The following is a 16,774-nucleotide window of genomic DNA, read 5'->3' as shown; positions in this document are numbered from 1 at the left end:
TGAATACTTAAATCACCTACAATTTGCAGATGACATATTTGTGTCACAAGTCAAGAAGACCTCCAGCAACTAATCAGAGATATCGCCAAAGAAATTAAAGTTGGCCTCTATATGAATCTCAGCAAAACCAAAATGATGCTCAATAAATGTGTGAACTCCAAGATCAAAATAAATGGAATAGAACTAGAAGTTAAAGACTACTGCATGTCTACCTTGACCAGCAAGTACCAATAGATGGGAAACCTTTCAAAGGAAATAAATATTCGAATGGAGAGCATTTGGAAAAAACAACATTCTTACAACAAGGGAACTTTTTCACTGTGCCTCAAAAGGAAAGTATTAGATCAGTGTAAAACACACACACGAAACCCAACAAATGTATGTGATGTCATCACAAGGGCAACACAATTAAAATGGCAGTGGGCCGGACATATCGCAAGAAGAAATGACCATCATTGGACAGGGGTGGTCCTCGACTAGATTCCAAGGTTTATAAAAAGACCAGGACGACAACCAAAAGTAAGATGGGAGGATGAAATCAGAAAATCATTGGGGAGGCCATCATCTAGCAAAGGACCGACAAGGGCTGAAGATGATTTACACAATGTGAAGCCATGATGAATTGAAATACAATGTGATCGATTTATTCCTAACTTACCTTGAAGTTTTGCAAGACTTTTGCGCCCTCTTGGTCTTTTCACTTTTACAGGGGTTAATTCTTCTGTTTCTTCCGTACTCTGGTCCTAGACATTTAAAAAGTGAAGCACAAAGAACATGTATTTAAAAACAAATTCTGAAATAAGTTTGTCTTATTGTTTGCGTATTCTCAATTAAGATTTTAAATGATCACACTTTTTTTTTTAAGAGAATTATATTTTATTCATGAACTACCGGTAGTTAAAGTGCTCAGCTTTGCATGGGTTGCAGTAATCAAAATTACTAATGCCTGTCAAAATTACGGGTTTCATTTTTTTTTAAATTATATACTTCAGTTTCAACATGTATTAACCTGCATGACGTATTTCCCCACCTCCTCGCTCTCTTCCATACCGTCTCTCGCCTCCTACTCCATCTCCTCCTCCCCCCTCACTTTCCTTTAATACGTTATAATGTTCACACTTCTTCCCGCCTCTCTCCCTCCTATCCCTTTAATACTCCATGATGTCCCCAATTCTTTCAGTCTTTCTCCAGCATTCTTGCTTTCTCCTCACGTGTCAATTGACTTCCTCTTTCTTCATCTGCTTTCTGTCTAAACTTTATAGCTATCTGACTTTCATATCTGCCACCAGGCTATGTGCATTATGATGTTACATGCCAGATACATAGCTTTCCAGGAACACCATCTGCTTGACTTGTTTGTCAGGGAAATGTTAACTCCATAGAATTAAAAATTTTCAATAAAAAAAGAACTTTAAAAAGGTGCACACCCTTATGATCCCCCTTAGTATGCAAAGTTTCAGGTCTTTCTGTTTCATGTTCTTGTAGCTATGGTCCTGACAGAAAGACAGGCTCTTATTATTATTATAAACTGACAGCACAGCTACACTGTGTGATTGTTAATAATGTATGGTCTCCAGAGCTCATATGCACTAACCCTGTAGGTATAGCCATTTATGCTGGGGTCAAAGTTATAACTTGCCGAGAATCCAGAATTCTCCAGCAGTATTGTGATCAGGATCATGCTAATGAAACAACTTGCATTTAACTGGCAAGCCACTGTACTCAGTTTAAGGAATTACTCCTCATGTATTCTATTTAGTGTTCTAGAACAATTCTTACAGCACTATATTATTCATATTCAAGTAATGATATTCTCAAATATAGCTGCAATGTAATTTGTGAAATCCATGTATACCTTCTCAACTTCAATGCGCGAACTGGAGGTTTCACTTTGTTCCGTCTCCTGCTCAGAAAGCGCACTCAAGTGGCTCTGGCCTGCAAAACAGTATACATAGAAAACACGTACAGTAAACCCTCGATTTGCACAATCATGAGATCCTGGAAAAACTCTGCAAATCAAATTGGTGCAAATGAAACTGAAGGTTATATGGGTAAATGAGGAGCGCTCCAGAGACCTCCAAAAGTTCTCTTTTTTCCACCACGCCTACTTAAACATCATTACCAAGAACTCCTGTCACTTGCTTACTGTACAAATTGACTATTAAGAGTGCAGTAGCTTAACACTTCCCAATGATGATATATGGTGTTTGGGAGCGCGCGCACTACTGGGCGAGTCAGCGACAGCTGGGAAGAGGGGGTACGAAACAGCAGAACAGCAAGAGGTACGTGCGAACCACCCCTAACGCTTTTTTCATTTTAGTATTAAAAGCAAAACTGCCTAGGTGCGAATCTGCGTTAAGTCGTGCAAATCGAGGGTCCACTATATTATCTGAAGACGCAGTTTTAATCAGTTTTTACATCTGTAATAAAAATATTGACACTTAAAGCAGCATTCTGCATGGATGGTCTTTTTATATTTACTTTACAAGATTCTCCTTCTGCCCTTTTCAAAGATTATTTTTTTGGAAGATGAGTGGGAGGTCAAAATGGATAACACTTCGGAGTTCAATCAGTTAGCAAGCACTGGTGATGTCACTATGCACGTTTCCGCTTTCTCGCACTCTCTCTCCTCCCCCCTCCTGAGAGCAAACACACAGATAGGACACCTTTAAAACGGAGGGGATATGGCGAGCCCCGAGGAGTACAGGATGCTGGCTCCACTACTATATTTGTCAATATAGAATCAATCTTGTTTGAATTTAAGATATAAGTCGTCTCTTTCACATTGTACTTCAACTCAGAAAGAACACATCTGTCCCTGTAACCTACATTGCGATAACAGATTTAAAGGAATGATGTATGATTCAGAGCAACTGTGCAATATTAGAAATAACTCGCAACCATGACCTAATTCAAACACCACTTAGCAATTCAGTGTAATATTAAATACCTGGTTTATTCTGTTCTGATAGGGATTCCTCTTCTGCTCTGTCTGTTATTTGTTCCTGTGATGGGAAAATCAAATCAGATATTGTTTTAGTACAAACCTAACAGACACAAACATTAACTATTGTATAAAATACAGCATGTATGAAAAAACTCTGAATATACTTAAGGGATTAAAAATAATCCACCCCACAATTACAGAATGCTTCAATAACATGCAGCACACTCTGAAAGATGCCTTATGCCACAATTGTGATTTTAGCACAGTGGGGTCTGTTTGTTTATTGAGGGAGAGGGGGAGAGAGAGGACAATGGTCCTGTGCCTGGCAGTTGGAGGTTGGGTCCAACGTCTGTGCCTGGCTGCCGGGGCCCCTGAGGGCCTGGGCCAGGGAGGATTGGCGTGTATATGGTATATATGGGGGTAGAGGGCGAGAGGGGGGAGAGTACAGTGGGGACCTGAGCACAGCAGGGGAGGACGTAATGGACCTGAGCAAAGAGGGGGAATGGGGGGGGGAAGAGAAACAAACCTGAGTGGTGGGTGGCTTGGCTGTTGTGCATTTTCTTATGGTCTGGGGGATCGCTTGAGGGGGGGAAGGGGGAGGGGGATAGGATCGCTGGAGGGTGGGTGGGGAAAAGGGGATCGCTAGAGAAGGATACAAAGGATCACTGCAGCGGGATGGGGGATAAAGGATCCCAGGTGGAAGGTATAGATAAAGAACAATAGGGTATTGGAGCTCCTATCAGAATCTGAGCCGCATGGCAATGGCCAATGCATCTCCTCCCCGGCACCAGAGAGGAGCTAAAAAATCAATACTGGAGCAGGAAGGAGAAGCGTGGACCAAGCAGACAGTAATACTGCGATACACAGATTTTACACATTTTCGTATTGTCCTTGTGTAATTGCAGTGTTACCATCATATCGGTATATTGCCCAACCATAAGTAGCAGTGTGAGAAGGGGGGGGATAGGGGGGAGTGAGAGTAAGGCGTGTATATGAAGTTAAACAACAAAGGGGGGGGGGGAAGAGTCAAGACAAATAAGGGGGGCTCACAAACTCACCGACCTAAGGGGGTGTGGAGGGGGAGGAGAGATGGTGAAAACTCTAGTCCTGGGGCCTGAGAAAGCTGTTGACGGCCCCAAATTTATTTATTTTATATAGCGCCCTAATCCAGGGCTTTAAAGATGGTGCAAAATAATTGCACCAGATTTATTGAAGGTAAAAAATCCAATAGCTTTGTATAGGATTTCTATTTGCTAAACATTTATTTTGCTCCAATTTTGCAGTTTTGATAAGTTCCTGCTGCACAAAACCCCTTCTAAGCAGAATTATGACAACAAAAATTAAACCCTATTTAGAATAAAGTTGCAAAAACGTTTCTCATTTGTCATGTCACTGACAGTTTAAAAAAATTAACAGGTGTTTTTCCCACGCTGTCATACTCTGTGTTAATGTGCATTTCAGCATACAGTATTCATTTCAAATGTAAAATGTCAGAACTTCGAAAGCTGCCTCAAATGTCATTACTTAAATATGCATAGCACGTGAGATTTAAAAGAAGAACCTTAATAAATAAAGGAACACAATACAAAAAACAACCATGCAATGATTTAAACTACCTCTTCATACAATGTAGCTGGAGTTTCATGCATTTCTGTCTCTTCGGCTGGTATCTTTCCATCTAAAATACAATGTACAAAGCCATGATACATGTATACATGAAAAGTACCATATCCTACACTACACAATAAAGTATGACAGAGGTGTTTCAGGTGGTGTGACAGTAATGCAGTAGTGCAGTAGGTGGTGTGACAGTGAGGCAATGTTGGTGTCTGTGTGATCTAAGAAGGCAGCTTGTAACATCATTGGGATGGTTTGAAATGCTACCTGCATTTTATATTTAAATTTATTTACAACTAATTTTCCTTAACGATTGCTAATCGAGTAACTAATTTTCCCTATGGTCTGCTCATAAGAAACAGCTATTAAATATGACAAGAAAGCACACCAGCACCATGTAAGCAGGTGTAGAGAATCACGTGTGAACATCACATCTTAAAAGAGCATTGTGTGCTGCAACACAAACTCTGTTATGAGCAGAAAATGCCATCTGTTCCATACCCAGCATGCAATGCCATTAACAGAAAGTAGACAAATGAACAGCTATGTCAGGGTCGCCATTCTTGAATTCCTAAGTATGGGCATCAGCTCAGCAGTCTGACTACAGTGTGCATCGCTTGTCACCCACAGCTGTGGATTGCCGAGGGTGTTTTACCCGTGTCGGGCTACATGTGTAGGTCCTCTATTCCTAGCAAACAATGTTCATGTTACAGTACAAATGGAAGCAGAACATAGCTAGGGTTGTCCAAAACAAATCAGCATTTAGGAACGAATACAGGTATTAAATGAAACCTTGTATATTATGATGTTTTTAGAAGGAACCTTATTTCAGTTGTGGGGGCTCGCAGAAAAATAAAATGCTTAACCATGTATCTGATATTGATGGTTCCATTAGTACAAAGTTTCCCTAAATATTATCTGCACAGCTGAACCACAACATGGAGCCAATGCCAAGGCGATAATGGGAACTTCTGGGAGCATATCCATGAAGTCTTTAGGACTTATATTACCTTCTAGATGTCAAATGACTTGGAGAGATACATCTGATAGTGGCCAAACTACGGTCTGCCTATTGTTCGTATATTTATATATCAACTAAATTCAGCTGTGCAGTGCGATGTACAAACCATATATACAGATGTGGCAGGCTGTTCCCCGTTGGTGGTGATATGCTGTGATATTCTGCATCATCATTGCCATTGATGCCACTGTCACTTATATTGGAAGCTCTTCAGTGCAGGAAATCCTTTTCTTAATGTTACTTTTATGTCTGAAGTGCTTATTCTCATTATGTGTTATATTATGTATTACTGCTGTGAAGCGCTATGTACATAGATGGTGCTATCGAAATAAAGAAATACATATATACATGGAATCTTATGGACATTCTGCTTATAATGTTGTATTCTCTCTGAGAAAAATGAAGTCTGCTACATCTGTACATTTTTACAATATGCTGTAGCATTAAATAAAGCATAAATGTGTATCCATTGCACGGTTTGCTACCTCTGGATTTTGCGAGCCTCTTTCTCCCTCCTGGCCGCTTTACTTCCTCAGAGCTCTGGTCCTAAGTGAGCAAGTACATAAATAAGTGAGAGAATGCAAAGCCAGTCATTACATTCAAAATACATTCATCATTTTTTTCAACATTTTGAAAGTGACCTGCAGTAAATAACATAACACCTCATACTGTAGGTTTCTTCACGTGTTCTCCTATGAAGAAACATGTGAGGTTTCAAATGCTCTGTACATTATAATTTCACCAAGAACCATTGGTGCCCAAATTTACAACAGATCTACATTTCACCAGGACCACTACAGCAACTGGAACTTCAAAAAAACACATCCCCTCCCCCCAAATGTTTATACTTAAAGACATGTTATAGTGCCAAGTACAAAAGTTACCCACATGCTTTTTACAAGAGCAACAGAAAAAAAACAAAGAATGACCACCAGAATAAACTGGTTAATCAATAGAGAATTGAAATAAAAGTGGAAAGAATATGGTTTTGTTATAGATGTAAAATGTGCAGTTTTGTACAGGATGTTTGTTATGCCTCAAAGAGAAAAACACACTATTAAAATCTTCAGACACAAAATTGTTTATGTTATCGTCCTGATAATGTATTAACAGTAACAAGAAATCAACTTCATAGTAATCAGTAAACCCCAAAATCATATTTTCCAAATTAGGAATAGGATTGTGGCAACTTGCATTAACTTAAGTAGTTTAAATGTGAAACTGAAAACTAACTTAACACAGAAGTCTCTCAAAAATCACTTATTAGCATTCACACAATGCACCCAGAATTACCTTCTTAATCTCGCTGGGAGAATCACTAGGATGACTCGGCTCTGCCACTTCCAAATCCTCACTCTGACAGCACAGATCTGTAACAAATATTACACACACAACTAGATCATATATTTTTCCAGTGTTCATGCTGCGACATCGCCAGTACCCACACAGCAGGAATACCCCAGTACACAGTCTTTGTAGGTGTTGTATGTAGTTGGCCTAGGGGTGGGTCCTTCCTCTGTATGTGAATATGAAACGTAACAATGACTGCAGGAAAACCGTATGATACAATATCTCATCAAACGTTTGAGATGCTGAATAAAGAGGACTTTTTTTTTAAAGGCATTTGTTCCTGTGACCTGATGATCGAATACAAGCCGCAACGAACACGTGGGAAAGATTCTCTCATATAACTCATAGATAACCATCAAATTAAAGACCATCATAGAGCAGCAAAGTACTACATTAGAATAAAGGTTATTTTGCTTCTGATATAAACATTGCAAACCTCCAGAATCTGAGGACTGTGTAATGCTTTCTTTTTTTTTTGTTTCAAACTGTTTTTTATATGTTTTTTTTAGTTATAATCAGGGCGGGGGATGGCAACCAACATAATTAAATTGACAATACATTACAGAAATAATACTAATAATAGAAATAAGAGTTATCAATAATAGTAATAGACAATATATTGGGGAGGAATGGGCGGAGGCAAGAGACAGTGGTAGTAGTCCTAATAATTTCTAAAACTTTAGTTTGACTTTGGTTTGTAACCCACAAGCAATTTTTAAGGACTCGGAGTTGTCCATTCACAACAAATAATATATGACAACATATCAAAGTCTTCATAAAATTAAATGGTAAAATGGTCAGTAGAGGAACAATATAACAAACAAAATTAAAATACAATACAAAAATAATATTAATATTCAAAATAATAATTAACCATATTAATAGCAAAATATTTGGGATGGGAAGGAGGGACAGCAAGAGACAACAGTATCAAATAATCTTGACAATTTTTTTATCTGAATTTGTTTTATATTTGTAAATCCTATAATAGCTGTAATATCTTCTGGAAAGGCGCTTATCCAGGGACTCCAAATGTAATGCTTTCTAACAACAGCATTGAGATGTTGGTAGTCATCCCGTAAAAGCAAAGTGCTTGGAATACACACCAGAAAGGGACAGTCCCTTTTTATATAAATGCAGTTGTGTTCATTGTGTCTCTTCGTTCCCATCCTAACCTGAGCTGTGCAAATTCGTGAGGAACAGATTTTATTTCTGTATTAGCAACCATGTGCTCTGCACTTCACAGAAAGTGTAAGAGACGTAATATTGTTACATATCAAACAATGGAGAGATGTGCATTAAGTATTTGGAGAGTGGATGCCTTGCTCCAAATAGATTGTAATATGAGGCCCAGACTCTGTTAGGCCATTTCATGCAATGGTAATGCTGTACCCACCAAAGTAATGTGGTGTTAACTTATGTAAACGTCATGTTAAAAATCTAGCGTTATAAATAACGGAGTCTAGGCAAACTTATTTGCAAATGAGCAGCTAGCATAAGAATACCCCACTCCCTAATCTTGCTTAATACTGTATGAACACCCATAAATAATGTACCATTCTTAAAGTCCTAGCTAAACCTGGTATTACTCTCATTCAGATACTGAAATAGGGAAAAATACCTATTTCCGTGACTGAGTGACAACAGGTTTAGCTAGGACTTAAATAACAGTGCAATTTTCCTGCATTATTTCCATCTTCTCAACTCTCCTCCAAAAGCCGCATTAATTAAAAAAAGACTTCAAATAACGTGCTAGTTTTTTTTTAGTGTTTTTCTTTTTAAATAAAACATAGCATTAGCCAGAAATAACAGGACATTAACCCTATGCTAATGAATGTCAGTAAGGATGTTACTTTGCATATAATTTGTTTTGGGAGTACGTCGTTATTCTCAGGGCAAATACAAATCTGTTCCTGATTTAATAATAATAATAATGTCACAGTATTTTGTCTGATTTAGCAGAGTCTAGCGAGTCTGGGCCCTGGTGGTTTTACAGAGACAGCAGCAAGAGAACTAAACGCAAATTCATTGAGCGTGGCTTAGGCCTGAGTAAGCATTTTAAGAGGGTAGCATAGTCATGTTTAGAACTTGTTAAAAGACTTGATTAAAAAAAAAGTGAATTTTTTAGGTCGTGAACAAAAAAAACTGGCAGATAACAGAAAGTGGTCTGGAACAAAAAGGCATCAGACATCACATAGCATTACAGATAAACGACGCAGAGAGCAAAACGCGCTGGACCAACTGGAAGGGACGTTGGGTAATAGAACTCTGTATTACTGCATGTGTAAACCATAGCAAGAAAAATGGCATCATATTTAAACAGAGAAAGGGCTTAAGTACCTGATTTATGCTTCTGGAAAGATGCATCCTCCTTTCCAATGTCTGTTTTATGCTCCTGTAACATTAAAACAAGGATTAGGAAAATAAATGAAAAGAAAAAAAAATAGTAAATATTTTTCTCTTAGTAATAATAATAATAAATAATAATAAAAAAAAAATAAAAAAAACATAGCCAGGTATTTTTGTCTATTTGTTTGTAAAATTAATATAATAACTTTATTTCATATGGCACTTTTCTTCCAATGGGACTCAAAGCGCTTCAGAATTGCAAAACAGCGGACATTAAGCAGCATTGTACATAGTATTTTTTTACAGACAGTCCCTGCCCAGATGATCTAAATCTGTTTTTGGTGTCTAAGGCACATGGAGATAAAGGGACTTGCGCAAGGTCGCAAGGAGCCGACACCATGAATTGAACCGGGCTCCACGCTTGAAACTCTGTGTTATTGTTCTCAGAGTGTGTGTCTTTAGTCACTGAGCCACTCCTTCAGCCACTATAGATGGATAAAAGGACAGCTGCTTTTCATGCTTACATGTTTCAATAAATTAATGAAAAGGCAAGTATTGTGCATATAGTTTGTCAGATTACACAAAGGGCGTATGCCCTTTGCTGCCGTTTAGGCAATGGTCCCCACTTTATTGTAGCTGCATTTGTACCACACCAATGCTCAAGCACAACCACAATAAATAAGGACACAAAGAAATAGACAACTGCATTTCAAAGGAATCATCTCAAAACTTGCTTCTTCACATAATCCATCCAGAATTACCTTCTCAATCTCTCTGGGAGTATCATTAGCACTCGGCTCTACGACTTCCAAATCCTCACTCTGACAGCACAGATCTACAAGACAAAACTAAATGATATACATTCTTCCAGTGTTCATGCTGCGACACAGCTTGCACCCACACAGCAGGAATAACACGGGGCCCAGCGATCTCCTGAGAAAGCAGAGTACCGTCACAAAACAGAGTTGGGTGCGGTATGTACAGTGGCGAGAAAAAGTTTGTGAAGCCCTTAGGATTTTCACAAATTTCAAACCTAAAATGTTATTAGATCTTAAACTAAGGCCTAATAATAGATAAAGATAACCTGATCAAACAAATGACACAAAAACATACTATTTCAACATTTATTTATCCACAAATCCTTCAACATTCAATATCCATGTGTGAAAAAGTATGTCAACCTTTAGATTCAGTACCCCTGCCGCAGCAATGACTTCACTTAGCGTTTCCAGTAACCGCTGGTCAGTCTCATCAGTTTTGAGGTATTTTGGCCCATTCCTCCTGAACTGCTTTAACTCAGTGACATTTGAGGGCTTCTTTGCATGGGCAGCTTGCTTCAGGTCCTGCACATGTCAATGGGGTTTAGGTCCAGACTTTGACTAGGCCATTCTAAAAGGCAGAATTTCTTCTTCTGCAGCCATTCTTTCGTAGATCTGCTTGTACGTTTAGGATCATTGTCTTGCTGCATGACTCACATTCGCTTCAGCTTCAGCTCACGGACGGATGGCCTGACATTCTACTCTAGAATCTTCTGATAGAATGCAGAATTCATGGTTGTGTCAATGATGGCAAGCCATCCTGTCCTGAGGCAGCAAAGCAGCCTCAAACCATCCCACTTCCACCAACACGCTTGATGGTTGGGATGATGTTGTTCTGTTCCAATGCAGTTTTTGGTTTTCGCAAAACATAATGTTTGTCATTGAGGTCAAAAAATTCTACCTTTGACTTGTCTTTCCAAAGAACATTGTTCCAGTAGTCTTCTGGAACATCTACAGTATGTGCTCTGTCGAACTTCAGAAGGGCAGCAATATTCTTTAGAGAGAACAGTCAGTGGCTTCCTCCTGTCTATCCTTTCATAAATACCATTCTTGTTCAGTCTTTTTCAGATAGTTGAGTCATGAACACTCACATTTGCCAAGACGAGAGTGGCCTGCAGATCCTTGAATGTTACTCTGGGGTTCTTTGAGACTTCCTGGATGATTTGCCAGTTTCTTCTTGGAGTGATTTTGGTAGGACAACCGCTCCTGAGTAGAGTGACTGGTCTTAAACTTTCTCCATCTGTCTGACAGTAGATTGGTGGAGCCCCAAATGCTTTGAAATGGTTTTGTAACCCTTTCTAAACTGATGAGCATGAATAACTGCTTTTCTGAGGTCCTCAGAGATTTCTTTTGATTGTGGCATGGTGTGTTTACACACATCTGTATGTTGAAGAACAAACTCACAACGTTTCTGATATGTATATTGGGTGGGGCCCCACAAACACACACCTGAAGATCTACCTAATTATTTAAAACACCCGATTCTAATTATCCCCTTTAATATAGCTGATAAAACCAGAGTTTCACTTAATTTTGCACATACCCGAACTCAATTACTCCTTGTTTGTATAATTCAAACATCATTTTGTTTCAAACGACATGGAATTGGGTAATATAAACCCTAATGAATATTTAAGAAAAGAATGGTTCTGATTGAAGGTCAACGTGGAAAAGCTATGGAATTTCTGTAATTATCATTGGGGTTCACAAACTTTTTTCCCCCACTGTAGATTGCCATGGGGTGGTTCCTTACTTTATAAGTGAATATAAAATGTAAACAGCACTGCAGAAAAATCGTATGATACAATACCGTAGCAAACTTTTGAAACGTGAATAAAGATTGACATTTTAAGGAATTTGTTCGGGTGACCTAATGTTTGACTACAAGCAGCAACACGAACAGAACGAGTTTTACACTATTTTCTCAGGACAAGTGTCACTACTAAATTACTATTAAATTACAACAAAGGTTATTTTGCTTCTCACATTGGGAAATGCCAGAATATCAGGACTGTATAATGTATTCTAACAGTGGGTATCCCGTGAAAGCAAATTGTTAGAATGCGCACACCAGAAAGGGACAGTCGCTTTTTAAATTGAAATGCATTCCTCTTCTCTGAATGCGCATCTTTATCTGTTATATTTGTCACTTGGTTTCCATCCTAACCCGAGCCATGAAAATTATAGCGAAGAATATATATATATAAAAATACTTGAGGGTAGATGTATATCAGTGTATTTTTATTTCTAAAGTAGCAACCATGTGCTCTGCATTTTGCAGAAAGTACACAAGACATAGTACTGTTAAATATCATACACAATGGAGAGCAGTACATCAAACGTTTAGTGCACACTCTATGCTCCAAATAGCTTGCAATATCAGGCCCAGACTCGCTAAACGCAGTTAGGTCATTTAACGTAACACATTAATGGTAATGCAATACCCACTAAAGTAATGTAGTTAACTTATGTAAATGTCACGTTAAAAGCCCAACGTTATAAAGAACCGATGTTAAGGAAATTATATGCAAATGAGCTAGCATAAGAATACCCTACTCACTAACCTCGTTTATTATTAAACACCAAAAAAATTGTGTCACATTAAATCACAGCTAAGTCTTGCTGTTACTCTCATCCAGATACAGAAATAAGGCGCAGAGGATACAATTTTAAACCAAGTATCAGAGGAAATTAGGTAATATAGGCCAACTATGTAATGCTGTATATATAACAAATATCAAGAAAAACTATCATATTTCAACAGAGAGAAGGTTTAAGTACCTGGCTCATGCTGCTGGAAAGATACATCTTTAACGATTTCTGTTTTCTGTTCCTGTAACATTGACAAGAATTATGAAAATGAACGAAAACATAAAGCACAATTTCTATTATAGTTTTATTTCTCTTCTGCATAATAAGAATCAGCCGCTACTTTTGTCTATACTTGTTGCAGTTTCCAAAATGAATAGATAGAAAAAGATAGTAGATATGAATATGCTGCTTCTCTTGCTTTTTTATGCTTAATTTATCAATAAATGAATGAAAGGCATAAACCACATGGCTAACCCTTTGGTTGCCGTTTGGGGTATGGTCCCCACTTTATTGCGGCTGCATTTGTAAAACACATATGCTCATGCAGAGCCACAATAAATAAGGACACACGTGACGGAAAAAAAAAAAAAAAGACAATTTAATTTTAAAAAAGCGTCATCTCAAAAATAGCTTATTCACACAATGCACCCAGAATTACCTTCTCAATCTCGCTGGGAGAATCACTAGGATGACTCGGCTCTGCTACTGCCAAATCATCACTCTGACCGCACAGATCTGTAATATATTACATTTTTAGTGTCCAAGCTGCGACATCGCTGCTATTACCACAGAGTACAGCAATCTCCTGAGGAGGCGGCGAAACATGGCAGAACAGAGTCAGGTGCCGTATGTAGTTGTCCCAGGGGTCAGTCCTTCCTCTGTATGTGGATTTGAATTGTAAACATTTGCAGAAACATCGTTTGATACAATATCTCAAACGTTAAATAAAGATTATGTAAAGCATGTGACAATGTATAAATCTACATTGTTACCTAAGCTGGCAATCATTTGGTGCTCTGGTTATAAATCTGTAAAAATGCTGATTGTGTGCCTGACCTAATGGCCGCCTTTCAGGTTCAATCAAACCTTCATTGTAATTCAGCAGCTACAATGTATCCTTATATTACTACAGTAACGTTATCTATTGCATGAGTGCTCAACTCCAGTCCTCAAGACCCGCCAACATGTCAGGGTTTTAGGCTATCCCTGCCACCTGTGCTGAAGCAGTGATATTCTGAAAACCTGACCTGTTGGGGGGCCAAGGGGACTGGAGTTGAACACCACTGATCTGTTACAGTTTACAGCTCAAACTGCTGGGAACATTGGCAACAAATTATCACAAATAAGTAAATCTTGCAAAGATCTTGCACTGCTTGGAAGGTGGACTAAAACCTGCTATTGAAATCAAAGGATTCTTTAAAGCAGCAGTCCAAGCTATCTTTTAAAAAAAAAAATACAATCCACACAATGATAGGTAATTAGCCAAGTTGTCGATCGATCAGCGAAGATTAGGCTCGGGGGTTCACTAAATGCCGTCAATGCAGCAGAAGAGGACCAAAGATACCAAGTTCTGTGGGGAAGATCATGTGACCAGGTAGTAACTAGATAGGCAGGGCTCAAAAAGGGGTGTGCCAGAACCTGTTTCAGAAGAGGAAGGGGATGTGACTTTGTAAATGGTTGCTATAGAAAAAAAATGACCGTTACATTATAATACTTTAAATATGTCATTCACGATTTAAAAAATAAATAAATAATACTACAAGTATTTTCCCATAGTACAGAACTACTTTATTAAAAAAAAAACACATGTATGATATTGCTTGGTCTGCGGCTTTAAAACTCAAAAATGGCATGAAGAGTTTAATAATAATAATAATATAAAAAAAACAACCACCAGTCCCTTATCTAATACTACAGAACTGATTTATTTTAAAACACACAACATATGGCCAAGTTTACAGTCGGGCCTATAGCGACGCGACCGCGTGACGTCAGCCGCCCTACAGCGATTCCTGTACTCTGGTTCAGGAGACCAAAGATCGCGACCGGGGGGCGTGGCTGTGAGCGGTTGGCCCTCAGTGGCTGAACCCGTCACGTGCCCGTGACGTCACCCCTCAATTGAGGGAAATATAAAAATCTTCTGGCTTCCAGCGATCTTGACGGGTAACATCACGCGGTCGCACCAACTATGGGCACCCACGACGGACACGTACTTGCTATGGCGCTGCGCAACGTCGCAGTCGCCGTAGCAAGTACTATAAACTTGGCTTAAGATTTCACAAGATTTTGCTGCTTTAAAGGAATTTGACTGATGTTCAAATACAAGCAGCAACGAACACGTGGGGCAGAGCAATGGAGTTTTATAAGATTCTCTGTTAAGCCATTTAATGTAACGTTTATGGTAATGCCTGAACCACTCAAGAAAGTAACATCAAGTTAAAACATAGCGTTGGAAAGAACAGATGTTAGGGGAAATGACATGGGAATTATTTGCAAATGAGCAGCTGGTTTAAGAATACCCTATTCACAAAGCTGTTAATTTTAACAGCAAAGAATTATGTTGTGATATTAAAGAATTAGTTAAACCTGGTGTTACTCCTATCCAGATATCCAGATACTGAAATAGGGTAAAATCAGTAAGAAAAAGCCATATTTCAGTGTTACTGGGAGTAATGCCAGGGTTTGCTAGGACTTAAAAAAATAAATAAAATTGCAGCGTTATTTTCCTGCGTTATTTCCCTCTCCTAATTCAGTGCGTGGCTGAAAAAAACGCACATTACGTGTATGTCTCTTTAAAAAACGGCACATTGGAAGGAAACGTACAGTAGCGTTATCTTGAAATAAGACGTTGATCCTATGCTAATTAACTCTAATAAGGACCATGCTTTTTGCATATAAATTGTTTAGCAAGTATGCCGATAAGCTCAGAGCAAATAAAGCTTGTTTGCGATTTAGAGAACGTCACGTTATTTTGCCCGATATAGCGAAGTTTAGCGAGTCTAGGACTTCACGGTTTTACAGAGAAGGCAGGCAGAGAAGAAAATGCATAGATTTAACATGGCTCAGGACGGAGTAAGCATTTTAAGAGGGTGGTGTATATAACAATATAAATAATATTTAAGAGGGTGGCTTGATTATAAAGGTGAATTTTCAGTTCAGTTCATAAAGTTAACAGGAAATTGGGAGATAAGAGAAAGATGGGGAACAAAAAGCGTCAGACATGACATCACAGATGAATGATGCAAACAACCTTGGGACAAGCACCAGGGGAAGGTAAGTATTATAACGCTGCATTACTGCATGTGTAAGCAATAGCAAGGGAAATTGTATCATATTCAAACAGAGAAAGGGTTTAAGTACCTGGTTTATGCTGCTGGAAAGCTGCATCCTCCTTTCCAATGTCTGTTTCATGTTCCTGTAACATTAACAAAGATTAGGGAAATGGGTAGAAACAGACAAAAAGCACAAACCATTTTATTTCTCTTCTGCATAAAAAGAATCATAGCCATGCTTTTTCTATCTATGTCATTGTAGATAAAAAAAGGACAGGAGAGATGAACATGTTGCTTCTTTTTTATGCTTAATGTATTAATATTTATGAATGAAAAGACAAAAGTTACACAAAGTTCTTCAGATTACACAAAGTGTACAGCTAACCCCTTTGCTGCCATTTGGGGAATGGCCCCACTTTATTATAGCTGCATTTGTAAAACACGGAGGTTCATGCAGAGCCACAAAAAATAAGGACACGGATGAAGAAAAATAGACAATTTAATATCAAAAGAATGATCTAAAAAAAGAATTACCTTCTTAACCTGGTCAGAATCATTAGGTTGACTCGTCTCTGCTGCTTCTACCAAATCCTCACCCAAATCTGTAATATAATACAAAACTACATCATGCATTGGTTATAGTGTTCACGCTGTGACCTCGCTGAGCAGGAATACCGCAGGGTCCAGCGTACTCGCTTGCTTTATATGTGGATATGAAATGTAAACATAGAAGATACAAGAGAGTTGACAGAATGTGCACATAATGAATATCTTACGCACACATGCACTGACATTCGTAGTGTTTGCT

General features: G+C 38.5%; 1 protein-coding gene across 6 annotated transcripts in view; it reads right to left on the bottom strand.

Moving 5' to 3' along the window:
• The window catches only part of BOD1L1 (biorientation of chromosomes in cell division 1 like 1), a 112,249-nt gene that overhangs the window by 22,370 nt on the left and 73,105 nt on the right, over positions 1 to 16,774 (bottom strand). For 4 of the 6 annotated variants that reach the window (XM_075569210.1, XM_075569216.1, XM_075569224.1 and 1 more), the window contains 12 exons: positions 16,501 to 16,568; positions 16,055 to 16,109; positions 13,353 to 13,429; positions 12,884 to 12,935; positions 10,046 to 10,119; positions 9,276 to 9,330; positions 6,879 to 6,955; positions 6,071 to 6,131; positions 4,564 to 4,625; positions 2,951 to 3,005; positions 1,856 to 1,935; positions 659 to 743 (listed from right to left, as the gene is read on the bottom strand). In XM_075569210.1, coding sequence (XP_075425325.1) covers positions 659 to 743; positions 1,856 to 1,935; positions 2,951 to 3,005; positions 4,564 to 4,625; positions 6,071 to 6,131; positions 6,879 to 6,955; positions 9,276 to 9,330; positions 10,046 to 10,119; positions 12,884 to 12,935; positions 13,353 to 13,429; positions 16,055 to 16,109; positions 16,501 to 16,568 — 801 coding nt within the window. The remainder of the gene's footprint in view (positions 1 to 658; positions 744 to 1,855; positions 1,936 to 2,950; positions 3,006 to 4,563; positions 4,626 to 6,070; positions 6,132 to 6,878; positions 6,956 to 9,275; positions 9,331 to 10,045; positions 10,120 to 12,883; positions 12,936 to 13,352; positions 13,430 to 16,054; positions 16,110 to 16,500; positions 16,569 to 16,774) is intronic. The other 2 variants (XM_075569229.1, XM_075569235.1) reach the window with 2 other exon arrangements.

Source organism: Ascaphus truei, chromosome 1 (genome assembly GCF_040206685.1).
Source record: "Ascaphus truei isolate aAscTru1 chromosome 1, aAscTru1.hap1, whole genome shotgun sequence".
In the NCBI taxonomy this organism is placed as follows: domain Eukaryota; kingdom Metazoa; phylum Chordata; class Amphibia; order Anura; family Ascaphidae; genus Ascaphus; species Ascaphus truei.
This window is presented reverse-complemented; position numbering and strand designations above follow the sequence as displayed.